General features: G+C 26.6%; 2 protein-coding genes across 9 annotated transcripts in view; both read left to right on the top strand.

The window, feature by feature from the left end:
- The first annotated feature begins 1,209 nt into the window (after positions 1-1,209).
- On the top strand, positions 1,210-3,648 carry LOC122720464 (death-associated inhibitor of apoptosis 2). Its single transcript, XM_043947208.1, has 3 exons — positions 1,210-1,475; positions 2,145-2,973; positions 3,060-3,648. The coding sequence occupies exons 1-3, from the start codon at positions 1,423-1,425 to the stop codon at positions 3,363-3,365; spliced, it is 1,188 nt and encodes a 395-aa protein (XP_043803143.1). The 5' UTR covers positions 1,210-1,422; the 3' UTR covers positions 3,366-3,648.
- Positions 3,649-5,290: 1,642 nt separating this feature from the next.
- Positions 5,291-13,352, top strand: part of LOC122720621 (synapse-associated protein of 47 kDa) — a 65,346-nt gene continuing 57,284 nt past the window's right edge. For 6 of the 8 annotated variants that reach the window (XM_043947424.1, XM_043947422.1, XM_043947419.1 and 3 more), the window contains exons 1-4: positions 5,291-5,558; positions 9,388-9,597; positions 10,005-10,019; positions 10,225-10,310. In XM_043947424.1, the coding sequence (XP_043803359.1) occupies positions 5,428-5,558; positions 9,388-9,597; positions 10,005-10,019; positions 10,225-10,310 (442 nt within the window). In that variant the 5' untranslated portion in view covers positions 5,291-5,427. The remainder of the gene's footprint in view (positions 5,559-9,387; positions 9,598-10,004; positions 10,020-10,224; positions 10,311-13,352) is intronic. The other 2 variants (XM_043947421.1, XM_043947420.1) reach the window with 1 other exon arrangement.

Below are 13,352 nucleotides of genomic sequence, written 5' to 3'. Positions count from 1 at the left end.
ACACATATATACAAATTATTAATACATACTATGTCTCATAAAAAATTTGTATTCTTTGAAATGAAAAAAATTTTACATATTTGCATTTTTTCTCAGATTATATTCTAATCGAAATTTTTGATATTAAGAAAAATAGATAAACAAATCATCTATTTATTCATAGAATGTTTAAAAATTCCTTTCTATTCTTTATTGCTGAGTAAGATTTTAAATCCGGTTTTATTGCCGAGCTTATTTATTATTATTATTATTGCCGTATTATAAAACGCTCATATATCATAACTCAGGTATACAAAAATGTAAGAATCCGTTAAACATCTAGAAATTTCTGAGCAACATTAATTTCAAGCAACATTTTTCTTTGTAATTTTTGTTATAACTTTTCGTTATAACTATAAATTATCAAAAAAAAATATTAACCAATTATGAAACGCATAACTTAATAACATTAGCTACGATTAGGCTAGCTGCCATTATTCGAAATCCAAGCAATCATGTATTGAAAAAGTGTATTAAATATAATAAAATATTTTTTATCAATAGAAAATTATATCAAATTATATCATGAATACTGAATAAATCATAACCTTATATAAAGAGAATGTTAAGTATAATAATGAAAAATCAAAAAAATATTGATTCATATTAATCCATGGCTTTTTATCCAATGTAATCAATTATAATATATACAATGTATATATATAGATATATTTATAAACATATATATATATATTTGCAAATAAATTAAAAATATTTAATTTTTACCATGTACAAATATTTTACGGATATGAATAGCATAGATTTAGCAAAATTTATGAATAGCATAGAATATTGCATTTAAATGCAATGGATGATATTTAAAAATATTTTAATTTTAATTTTATTGCGAGTAAAAGTATATTACTGTAGCCACCTATCGGAACTTCTATTTATTTTTTATACTATGAGATTATATATATAAATAATATATATTTAGAATTATAAGAATTTAAAGAAATAATTTATTTTATTTTTTAATAATTTTTAATTGTTAATGTAATAATTATACTTCATTTTTTTTAAATATTTGTTTTTCTAAATATTAATATGCATCTATTTAGCTATTTAATTTTATGTCCGATAGATGGCTATTACTTTTTTTTTGTCCGATAGATGGCTATTACTTATTTTATTCACAATAGAATTTTACGTCCATTTTAACATTCACGTTTCAAGGGTGAGGAAGCAAGGAACAGTGAAGTGAAATATATAATTCGAAATTAAGTAATTTTGACTTAACTTTCGGAAGTGAAATTCAAATATTTATTTCCTCTATTGATGCATACGCAGTGAGAATTAGTTTGTATAGTTTTGTATAACTTTCCTCATTTGCATATGCTTCAGTAATAAGATCGGTGATCGATAATAAGATTGATAAAGTTAATGTGCATATTCTCGTGTGTATATAATAAAATATTTTACAATAAAGACTACAAGTAAGTTTTATTTTACAGTTATTCTAATAGATATGTAATATATATTTCTCTTTATTTTATTAATCGTATGAACATAATATTTCTTAATATTAATATTTCTTAGAAAAGATTTAAAATTAGAAATATTATTAATTTGATACTAAGATAAGATTTAAAATAGTAGATTAATTTCGACTCGTAATTATCATTTATATAAGTTAATCAAGTTGTACTTTTTTAAATTCATTTTTTGAAATATTAAATAATTTAATTTAAATTATTCAAAAAGTATCATAGAATATAAAGAGTATACTATATAATGCATTTTTACAATTTTCATTTCTACTTTAAAAAAATAATAAATTATATTTGATTTATTCTATTTTCTTTTTTTAATTATTTTTAATTATATTACCGAATATTACAAAACGAAATTGATATAAAAGATTATCTTAAAAATTTTGAATTTCAGTTTAAATTTATTATGTTTTTCTAATAATATTAAAATATTATTGTTAGATTTAAAGGATAAATATTAATAGAAAAAGAAATACAAATTTTTAATAAAATTTCAATAAAATTTATATAATCATAAACATAATATTAACAATATAATAATTGTTCATTTAATAATAATAGTAATTTAGTAATAATATTTCATTTAATAATTATTTTATTTTTCTATTATAGATATATTAATAATTCAAGCAAAATGACTGATATCAAGCTCAAAGATTTTAAAAATGATTCAAATCTTAAAACTTCTACAAATTCATATTTAACATCACCAATTTTCATAACATCTCATATATCGAATGATGAAGTAGATAATATTGATTATCATTTTGAAGAAGCAAGACTTCAAAGTTTTAAAAATTGGCCCGTGCCATATATAAAACCTGAAAAACTTGCAGCTGCTGGATTTTATTATACGGGTGAATGTGATAAAGTTAGATGTTTTGAATGTCAAGTTGAGATATGTCAATGGGTACAAGGTGATATTCCAATGGTTGATCATCAGAGATGGTCAGCAAGATGTAGATTTATTTGTAAAATAAATTGTGGTAATGTACCAATTGGAATAGATTCTAATACAATTGTACAACCAAGAAGTAGTTCTTATGATTTAGAACATCGGCTTACATCTGGTGTTGATACTTTTTCAACTGAATTACCAAGTATTGATAAACCTAGTTGTTTAAACTTGAAAGAGCCTAAGAAACCTGTACATCCTGAATATGCTAGTTATGATGCAAGGTTAAACACATTTTCAACATGGCCAAAATTTATGCTACAAACAAAAGAACAATTAGCAGATGCAGGTTTTTATTATATAGGAAAAGGTGATCAAACTATATGTTATTATTGTGGATGTGGTTTAAAAGATTGGGAACCACAAGATAATCCTTGGGAGCAACATGCGAAATGGTTTTCTAAATGTTACTATTTATTAATGATTAAAGGACAAGATTATGTGAATAAAGTAACGGGCCAGCATATATCTTCACCTTCTGTACAAGTAAGAATATGAATATTATATTTTATATTATATGCATAATTAATAGTTCAATTGCATATAATTATATAACATTATATTTATTTCAGGAAAGAATATCAAGATGTACAGATAACAATTCAGAATTAAGTTATCAAAATAATAGTGTAGAGACTAATGTAAATAGTGTAGAACCTATAAGAGATAATGCAGAAAATTTATCAAATATAAAAGTACAAAATAATAAATCTCTAGATGATGTAAAAATATGTAAAATTTGTTATAATGAAGAATTAGAAGTAGTATTTTTACCATGTGGACATGTGATCGCTTGTGTAAAATGTGCTTGTGATATGAAATCTTGTGCAGTGTGCAGAAAACTTATTACAAAGACTGTACGGGTTTTTTTCTCATAGTATTTTATATATACATTAATAGTATTTTAACAATTATAGATAAAAAATTATTGCAATATATTTATAATGATTCTTTTAATTATTTGTAACAAATCATTTTAATATGAAAGATTTATAATCCGTCCAACAAATCAATTCAGTATTAAACAAAACATTCAGAATTTAAAATATGTGATATATGTAATGATTTCAATTCAGTTATTTACATTCAATTATTGACTGAGATAGCAATATTGCTATGGACATATAGAAAAATATGTTTTACTGTAGATTCACAGCTTTAGTTATTGATAAAAAAAATCTTTAATATTAAAATAAAAAACATAATTATTTAAGGTATATTTTATATTTTTATTTTTATTGAATTATTAAAATTAATGTCTTTAAAATATCTAAAAATACTTTTTATTAAAATATTTTTTATTAATCACAGTTTTGAATGTGATATTAAAATACATGTAAATACATGTAGCATATATTAAAAATTTAAAAATCCGTTTTTTTGATATGTATATTGATGCATTTTAATATTAAAAATATTTGATTTTGAAAAAAAATGATGAAAATGATATGCCGCATGTTTATATGTCTATGTTTGTGATATATATAATAAGTACAGACAAAAGAACAAATACTGAAAGAATGACAAAAATTGTAAAGAATGAGATAAAAATTGGAGAATTATTTTTGAATGATATAAATGAAACGAGGAAAGCAAGTAGTATAAAAAAAAAAATAGAAATAGAATTAGAATTAGCGTCATCCTTTGAATGCTAACATCATATTAAAAATAAAATATCTTTGGCATTCAAGAGATGACATAAAAGATCAATTTTTATCTTTATTTTTTTTCTATAATTTATTTTTTTATTTATTTTTTTATTAATTTCATCTACAGTACTCTAAAAATACTGATTCCACAATTTTTATCTCTATTCTTGTCACATTATTTGTTGTCTTCATTTATATTTGTTTTGTAAAATTTATGCGCTCGAAAGAACATATCTGATATTTGATTAACCTTATTGTTTTTTAAAATAATATAAAAATATATTAAGCATATAAAAATTTGTATATACATATGTACATATTTGTAATATATTTAATAAAATATATTGATACATTTAGTATCAAAAACTATACATAAGAGTTTTTATTTCTTATTGAAACACTATTTTTCCATTATAACACTATTTGAACTTCTCAGGTCCGATTATTCAAAAATTAAATTATTCAAATAATCCGTCAATTTCCTATTTTACAATAATCAAATGAAATCTTAATGCTTATTTGAAATGTATTAAGCCATTATTCATGTATAATTTATATAATTTGTAGTTATCGAAATATACAAATTTATTGATATGTATAGTTGCATAAACTATAATTATCAAATGATAGAATAAGAAATTTAAATTTTTGAATTTTAAAAATACATTTTTAATTTTTAAGAATTCAAATTTAAATTAAAATTTAGATTTCAAAAAATAATTTGAGACTCATTTTGCATAATTATTCTTTCTTCTTTAGTAAAATTTAAATTAAAATTTATAAATATTATCTGAGAATTATTTCGTATCTTATATATATCTTATATAAAAATGTAGTTTAATTGTTATAATTATTTTATGCTGAATTGATAAAATAAGGAAAGTATATAATATTATATTACAGATAAATCTTTAAGGGAAGTTTAAATTAAATTCTGTCAACAAAAGGGACAGAAAATATATTAAATGATAAATCTATTTTACATTTTGTCTATGGTTATTTCTTGTTACGTACATGGAAATCGATTATAGTTTTAGTTCAATTTGTTTCCGTTAAGCCAAAATGGCGCTATGGTTGCATAAACTATAATGCGCAATACGAAATGCGCTAACATACGTAGAATCCGCGCAGTTCGTGGTTGCGCGACCATTAAAACGGACAAGTCTTTGCTATCATTCGGACCCATAAGGGTTTCAGTAACGTTCGTACTAGCGTAGAGAATAGGAAGGAGATATTTTAAGATATCACGCACATATTTAAGTGTGAAGCAACTGTCGCATTGTAATTGAAAATGTTCACTGGTTTAACGAATCAGGTGTCTACATGGATGGGAAAGAAGGCAGAGGATGCCGGCACGGAATTACCACCTGAGGAAAAAATTCCTGTAACTGCCGAAGGAGAAGAATTGGACAGGAAAGATAGGTATCAGTTTAACCTATATTGTTTTATCGTCGAACGTCATAATTTAATATGAGTTTTATTCGCTGTATTTTGGTATTTTGTAAAAATTGTTAATCTTATAGTAATATTCTTATCTCTTTATTCAAAATTTAGAAATGCATTTTAATATTTTTCTTGTTATATGGAATAGTTGTTTTTGATGTAATTTATGATTATGATAGAACGTCAAATGCATACATGCTGTTTCTGCGCATCTATGCAACGCGTCAAAATTTTAGTTTTTAGATTTTGAATGCAGTTTTGAGATTAGATCGATAATATTTATTTTTATGCTTATATAAACTACTTATGCGACAGTATTATGACGTTCGCGAATTAAAACACTAACAAAACATATAGTCGGAAAATTTTCGTACTTAACCTTTTCTTTGCTTTATAATTATTAATCTCAATTTATAAACTTACTACATTTTATAATAACAATATAATAATAGATAATTAAGCAATTATCGCTATTGATTAAATATTATGTTAGTTTAATTAAAAATTTCATTTCGAATGATATCATTTTGTTTCCTAAAAATTTTTTTAGTTATAGTTTCTTTTAGGTAATAAGAAAATAAAAACTTTTTTTTTCATCCTATAATTTCTTATAAAATCAGATGTAATATCTATAAAATATCATATCTTATAAAATCAGATATAATATGCCTTATTTCTATTTTTACATTTTTAGTTTGACATTAAACGTTACAGACATTTAAATATTGTATCATGCATTTCTTATTTGCATGAATTTCCAATGTTATTAGTTAGATATTTCACATTTTCTGCTTAGAGAAAATGTCATCTTTGCATAGGCATATTATTACATGATGTTTATATGAAGATTCTCAAAAAGTTACGTTATTAAAAATAAATTTCAGAAATAAGATTTTATGAATCGAAAAATCCCATCACGATGTATAGGTTAGATCACTGTCACAAATTTTGACATGGCTTGAGTATACATAAATTCCGATGTTGATTCTTATTGCGCCGAAATCAATGTGCATTAAATAGATATTTTCTAATAATTTTCTAGAATCTTAATTTTATTATATATTAATAAAATTAATTTTCAATTAACATAATTTTTTTATTATTTTCTTTCTATTTCATTTTTTTTTATTATTAAATTATTCCTATCATTATTTTATGTATGTTTATAAAGATGTATTCTCAACGCGAAATAATTTCTCTTCTGTTGGCTGAATAATTTATTTCCCTTTTTTTTATTTTATTTATTTTTTAGCTTTTACATTACAAGAATCAAGAAAATTAATTTTTTTTGCCCTAATTTAGTTTCATCCATTAATTTTCTTGATTTAACTATGTATATTTTTATTCATACTAGTAATTGACAAAAATGAAACGAACATAAAATAGTCAGTACATTATCAAATTGTTTTTAATTTGAATGCATATTTTATTTGCTGAGAGAGAAGGAAAGGAATATAGAAAGAAAGAAAATAGGATTAAAGAAATCGTAATCCATTTTATTATCTATTTTTCCAAAAATATATTTCTCAACTTACAACAAAGATGCATAATTTAATAATTTCTTAGCTCAATTGTTTAATTAATTCTATTTCACATATATTCAGCTATTATTGGGATAAACATTGTATTGACGTGCATTGAATGAACATTATTTTGATTAAAAATAGCCAAGAACTTCAAAAATTTGAAAATTTCTGCTTGATGGAAAAATTGTTTTCTTATTAAGCGGTTAAAGCAATGTTTTTTAAGAAATCTATATATATAGCAATATATATATGTGATTGAGGTTAGTCAGAGGATTCAAGCAAACTCTATTCGTACGAAGAAACAGCGATGTTTCCATAAAAGGGAGGGAGATGGTCGTAATCTTTTATATAGGTCGCAATCGATACCACCGCAGTCGCCCTCCCACGAAACTGTTAAATTTCATATAATGGTGATGAAAAATTTATCGTAATTTCTTTTCATCTCTCATTTTTTCATATTTATCTTATTTTCTGTTGCTCTTTTTTCACTTTTTTGATAATTGTTCGATAGTTTAACGATATGCAGAAGAGTAATAAACTTTCTAATTTTTTGCCAAACATTTTTGTAAAACATTTGAGGTTAAGTATTTATTATTTCTCAGAATCTGTTAGTTATTGATAAACATCTGTTAGTTATTGACATTGCGCACATAATCGTATGGTGTAATAGCAAGTAATTTAAAATAATTGCATCGATTCGATGCGAATCTAATATCGGTTATTAACGAAGTGTCGTAATACGTTATCATGATATTCTTGTATATAATCAGCGGGGAGGAGTTACTAATAGTTTCATGCGTAACAATTAATTTAACAAATAAACATGTTAGAAATTCTTAATTAGATCATTTTTTAAAAAAAGATATTTAGATTGAAGAGAAAAAAAAAAATATTAGAAATAAGATGAACTTTTTTCAAGATTATTAAAAATTCTTTTTGATTGGCTTATAATTATAATATCGATAAAATGGTTATAAAAGCCACGATACTTTTAAACGAGTTATAGTTGCAACAATGTTTTATTGCCGTTGTTCTTGACTTAATCACGTTGACCTATTTTTGTTCGTAACATATTTACAACGAATAAGCAGGAATCGAAAGTCCACTTTGAAACATATTCTTCTTTATTGACCTGTTTTCCTTAAAGGTTAGATAACCATCGTAACAACTGATGAGGTTAAACAAATAGGGAAAAATGAAAAATACCTAGTTTTATTTAGAGCGATAAAAAAGAAAAATGTAAGGATGCTTTAGGATTCTTCGTATAAAAAAGATTCATCATAAACTCTAAAATCAATTCTGTTGGCATAAAATCAACTTTTATATTTACGACAGATCAATAATGTAAGCTAGTCTTTTCGCATTGAATGTAACCAAAGCAATTGGTTTATAAGTGCATCAGTTCAAAGTTGTACAACAACATAGATTATTGATAGATGCGAAGTCTATCTTAGTACAAGTCTTAATATTCATTCATATTACAACTAATATTATTGTCATATCGTTAACAATTTCCATCTATTATTCTAGCGATGAAAAATATACATTTTATAGTACTATCTTGCCAACATTTCTGCAATTAACCTATTGTTACGTAGAAGTATAAGACAGATTGTTTAAACATCTTCAATCTTCAATAGAAAGAAAACATCGATTATTCGTAACAAACGAGAAAAGAAATTTCTCTATTTTTCATTGGAATAAATCGATTTCAATATATAAGTTACATTACACATCTTTAACTGTTCTCTTTCTTACTTAACCTATAAGATTCTCAAATTTAAACTGAATTTCATGCAACTGTTTTCGTTGGAACTATTATACGAAGTAATTACAAACATTCCGGACAGAGATAAGATAGAATTATTCCGTATGTTTCTTAAGAACACTTACAAGATTGCTAGACATATATTTTTATAATTTTCCCACTTAAATTATTATCTGGATCAAGATTCAAACTTTACAATGTTACGATTAACACGATAAAAAAAGAGAAACGAAAAGAAAAGAAAAAAAGAAGCTAAAATAGAATCATCCAAATAATTATAAATTCTTGGAAGAATAAAAAAACAAATCATTCGTGATCTCTCATTTTTTCGTATTTTTTCGTATTACTCGTATACGTATACTCGTTTCGTATTACTCGTACGTATAAAACTTTCCGTTTTTTAAATGTAATTTATAAATGCATTTTACATTCATAGTTATTTTTATTCTTACTGTTAGATGTTAAAACCGAAACCGTGACATGGTAATAAATTAAAAAATCTTCTCTTTTATAGCCCGACCAAAAGTGGCAGCAAATTGGACATGTTGGTGGGTGTGAAATCCCAGATGACAGGCTGGTTTAGTGGTGGAATTCCTGGACTGAGCCGCGGTGGACAAGGAAATGAAGGCGAATCGCAGGGCCCTAAAACAATGAACGGGGCCCAAGTGGCACAAACCACCACCGAGGGTACCGTCGAACAGACAAAAGACGACGATGCTAGTAGGTAAGAAGTTACCTTTTTATATAGAGAAATCCTATCTTCGATAGTATCTTGGTGGAATTTTTTTATATGTGATATGATTTAATCCTTTTACAGTGTGATAAAGTGACGAAGAATTTGAAAATTGGAGTGATTTAAAAAATGATGAATGAGGGAATATGATAAAAAAAATAATACAAGTGAATACAATTGAGGAAACGATACAATCATTTGTGCGTTTGGAATGTTGTGCTACTTTTTCTGAGTTTTTTTGTACAGGTTTTTTTTTTAGTGAGGTTAATAATTAGTCACACTGTGAAAGAGTTGAATTTTATTACTGTATGATTTTAAACGATCTATCGATGAATTTGAAATAATTTTTTTGTTATTATTAGAATGATTTATATACTTATTTTTATTTATTCGATTAGTAAGCGATTGATAAGGTAAGCTCTAGTATTCAAAGTTCGAAGAACAGCATTGGAATTCATTTGACACGTTAATGGATAGAATAATTTGTTTTGTTCTTATTCTATATTCATGCTGCATTTTACGTAGAAGCTTTTTTAAAAATCTTTGTAGGATAGCGTAAATTGCACGGCATTATGCAATTTGTTCATATTTTATTCACGCATTTCGTTATATTTATAGCGCAACTGGCGGAGCTGATAGTGGTCCTGCAAGCTTAGAAGGTTCTCCATCCGAGGATAAGGAAGGACAACAAGCATTTGGAGGAGGTGAGTTTTTAAAATTTCGTTCTACTATATAGATACATTTACGAGTATGAATGGCAACGTACCGTATTAAATAAAACGTAAAATAAAATGTTACGTAAGATCACGTATTTGAGTTATGAAACATCGCGACATCTCTTACTCTCCTTTGATTAATTTAACCTAAACTTTGAATCGTTTTAACGTGTATAAATCATTTTTATATGGATACTTATTCTTGCACGTTTACTTTTGGCAAATCATTTTAAGTTGGCGAGAGTTCGAAAAAATTGCAAAGAAAACTTTTAATTAGATTCAAATTTAAAAAAATGAAAGTGATTGGAAAATTTTTCAAGAGATTGATTCCTCGTTGCCAGTGATACTCGTTCCGAGTGACAAAGTTTCCTAATAAGGAAGTGAAGAGTAAAAAATAGAATTGCGATTATCCTTTCTATAAAATAGTTTATTAGAAGAAAAATAATCGAAAATTATAATTGCAAAGAAAGAATGATTAATGATTATATCCATGAATATCAAAAGTTCAAAACAAAAAAAAAATAGAAGAAAATAAAAATTTTAAATTAAAAATCTCTCGACTTCCAAGTTTAAATCCTTGAAAGTTAACCAATCCGTCAAAAAGTGGAAAGTTTTAGGAATACTCTCGATATTTTTCAAAGAAATTTATTCATCTCTCGATAGTCACGGTGTTCCAATCATCGACGTTCGAAAAAAAAAAAAAAAATCGTTCATTTCCATGAAGATATCACGCTCATGCGTGATTATTTCTCATTTATATCCGAGATTCGATTTTTTTCAAACGGTTCTTGATATTTCGTTATTAAAAATACACATCAGCTACGCGATCCGAGTAAAAGATTGAAGGTGAAAATTCTCGATCTATCTCGACTCGCTACACTGAACTTTTCCTGATTAACGATGCATTTATGATGAAGTTTAACGATTCATCGTATCGTTATCGATGCGCCAAACTATTAAATCAACTTTCTCGATCTCTTTTTCAATTCTCTTTTTTTCTCGACTTCCGTTCTCTCACGAATCTTCTTCGCCTTACTTTTTCCAATCATTTTTGCCTCGCCTTCAGTTCTTTCTCTTCACCATCAACTCGAATCGTATTTTATTTGCGACAAAACTGTATCTCTCAGCTCGTATATTCAAAAAGAATTCCCCGACGGAGAATATAGGAGCTCGATTTTTCCTCTCCCATCGTAGAGATAACGCCAAATTTCTCGCGCAGAGATCTCATCAATAATTTGTTTACACCGGCGAGTGAGATATCTGGTTTTTTTATTTTTTATTTATTTTTTTTTTTTTATTTTCGCCTCCATCCTATTTCTTTCCACGTCACGTATACATATTTCATTGTGGAGAACATTCGTACGAGCGATCACATGTCAGGAGAAAGGGAGAGAAAAACAAAAAAAAAAAATCACGTTGTTGATTATGGCATTGGAAGGAAGGCTCGATGAGCGCGAGGCGGATATCGCGATATTTTTCAACGTGAAATAGGAGGTGCACGGTTGAGATATGAGACGATGGATACGATTTATCATCGATTCGCATAATCCATCTGTGATCGATCGACGTGAATCACTCATATACGTATTTTTCGTTCGTTATCCGAAAGATAACGAAATTCTAGCTCTTAATTTATGTTTTTACATGTTTCGGTGAAAAGAGAAATATTTGTTTGTTCGTGTTTTTTTTTTTTTAATTAATTTGTTTACTTCGACGTTCGAGATCGAATGAGATGTTTCGCAATTCATTCGAAAGCGCATTTTTATAGCTCGAATCCTTGAAAAAGAAGTGGTTATATTTCCGATAAATATCGATTTAAATTCAAAAAAAAAAAAAAAAAAAAAATAAAGGAAGAAAGAAAGAAAGAAAATGAAAAAGAAAAATAATCAGAATTCATCTCCGTATTCGAAGATGATCACATACAATAATTGCAATTCTCTACGGGTTGTATCTGCCATAAAAATTTTCATAATAATGGTTTTCGCGCGTGTGGAGTGGCGATGTTTACTCGTTTGGGATGAAAATATCGTTGATGAAAATCGTATAATGCGACTCGCGTGCCTCGTTGAAACGTTTAAAAATCATTGTCGGCATTTCCATTTGATTACGTTTACGTTGAATCAAAAAACTTTCGATTTTTGCCATTGTGTCGTGCGTCGAAGCGACCGTTCGTTTAAACGACTATTCACTATTCTGAGAAAAACTCTAGATCAAATAATATTATTCTACATTTCTGATTTACATTTTTGCGTTAAAAAGAAAAAGAAAAAAATTGCTTCGAATAAGAGTTGCCACAGAAAAATTCAGTCCTCTTTCCTATCTGGAATTTTATCGGAGGATTTCGCTTGATTTCGCGCATAACAAAGTTACAGAAGCGTCGGAGAAATTTCCTCGAGGACAGTATTATCGACCGTGCCCCTTTATCTCGTGGACCTATCGCGTATCTCCACGCGATTTCACTCTCGTATCGGTAAAACGAAGCAACGAGACTTGGAAATTGTATCGCCTTTTGTCGCGAGACCAACGGATCTTTCTCCCTTTTCCACAACACAATCTCGACCAAAAGTAATTGTTTCGCTCTAAAGATAAAGGAATCAACGATTTCTGTTGTTCCACGTAATAATATCCCAAATTTTCTCTACCTTTCTACCTTTTCATATTTTCATTTTATCATGATAAAATGTCACATGTGATATCGCGTAACAATCGTTTTTCCTGATATTACATTTTAACGCAATACCTCGATGTAAAAACCTCGATTCAAAACCGCTTCTTTTTTCTCGTCCTTGCGTCCTTTTCAAAATCGACGTAGATTAAAACTGTGGTTTTCGTTCGATCAAAATCAAATAAAAAATCAAATACCGTTCCCAAATGTTTGCTGTACGTATGTACTTTTGCTTCGAGTTTGTATCTTCTCTCCAAGCGTGTATTTTTAAAGTAAAAATTTATTTTATCCTATTTTTTTTATTTCGACCGGTGCCATCACACGTACGATATTCTGCAAATTAATTTTTTACGACGATCACGAAA

This window comes from Apis laboriosa, unplaced genomic scaffold, assembly GCF_014066325.1.
Source record: "Apis laboriosa isolate Shangri-la unplaced genomic scaffold, ASM1406632v1 scaffold12_cov154, whole genome shotgun sequence".
Lineage (NCBI taxonomy): Eukaryota > Metazoa > Arthropoda > Insecta > Hymenoptera > Apidae > Apis > Apis laboriosa.
Note: the sequence above shows the minus strand (reverse complement) of the source record. Positions and strands in the feature narration are given on the sequence as shown.

Coding starts and splice junctions, on each gene's coding strand:
- LOC122720464 (XM_043947208.1), top strand. CDS start 1,423: ATGTGCATATTCTCGTGTGTATATAATAAAATATTTTACAATAAAGAC. Junction 1,476..2,144: donor TTTTACAATAAAGACTACAA/GTAAGTTTTATT, acceptor TTTCTATTATAG/ATATATTAATAATTCAAGCA. Junction 2,974..3,059: donor TATCTTCACCTTCTGTACAA/GTAAGAATATGA, acceptor TATTTATTTCAG/GAAAGAATATCAAGATGTAC.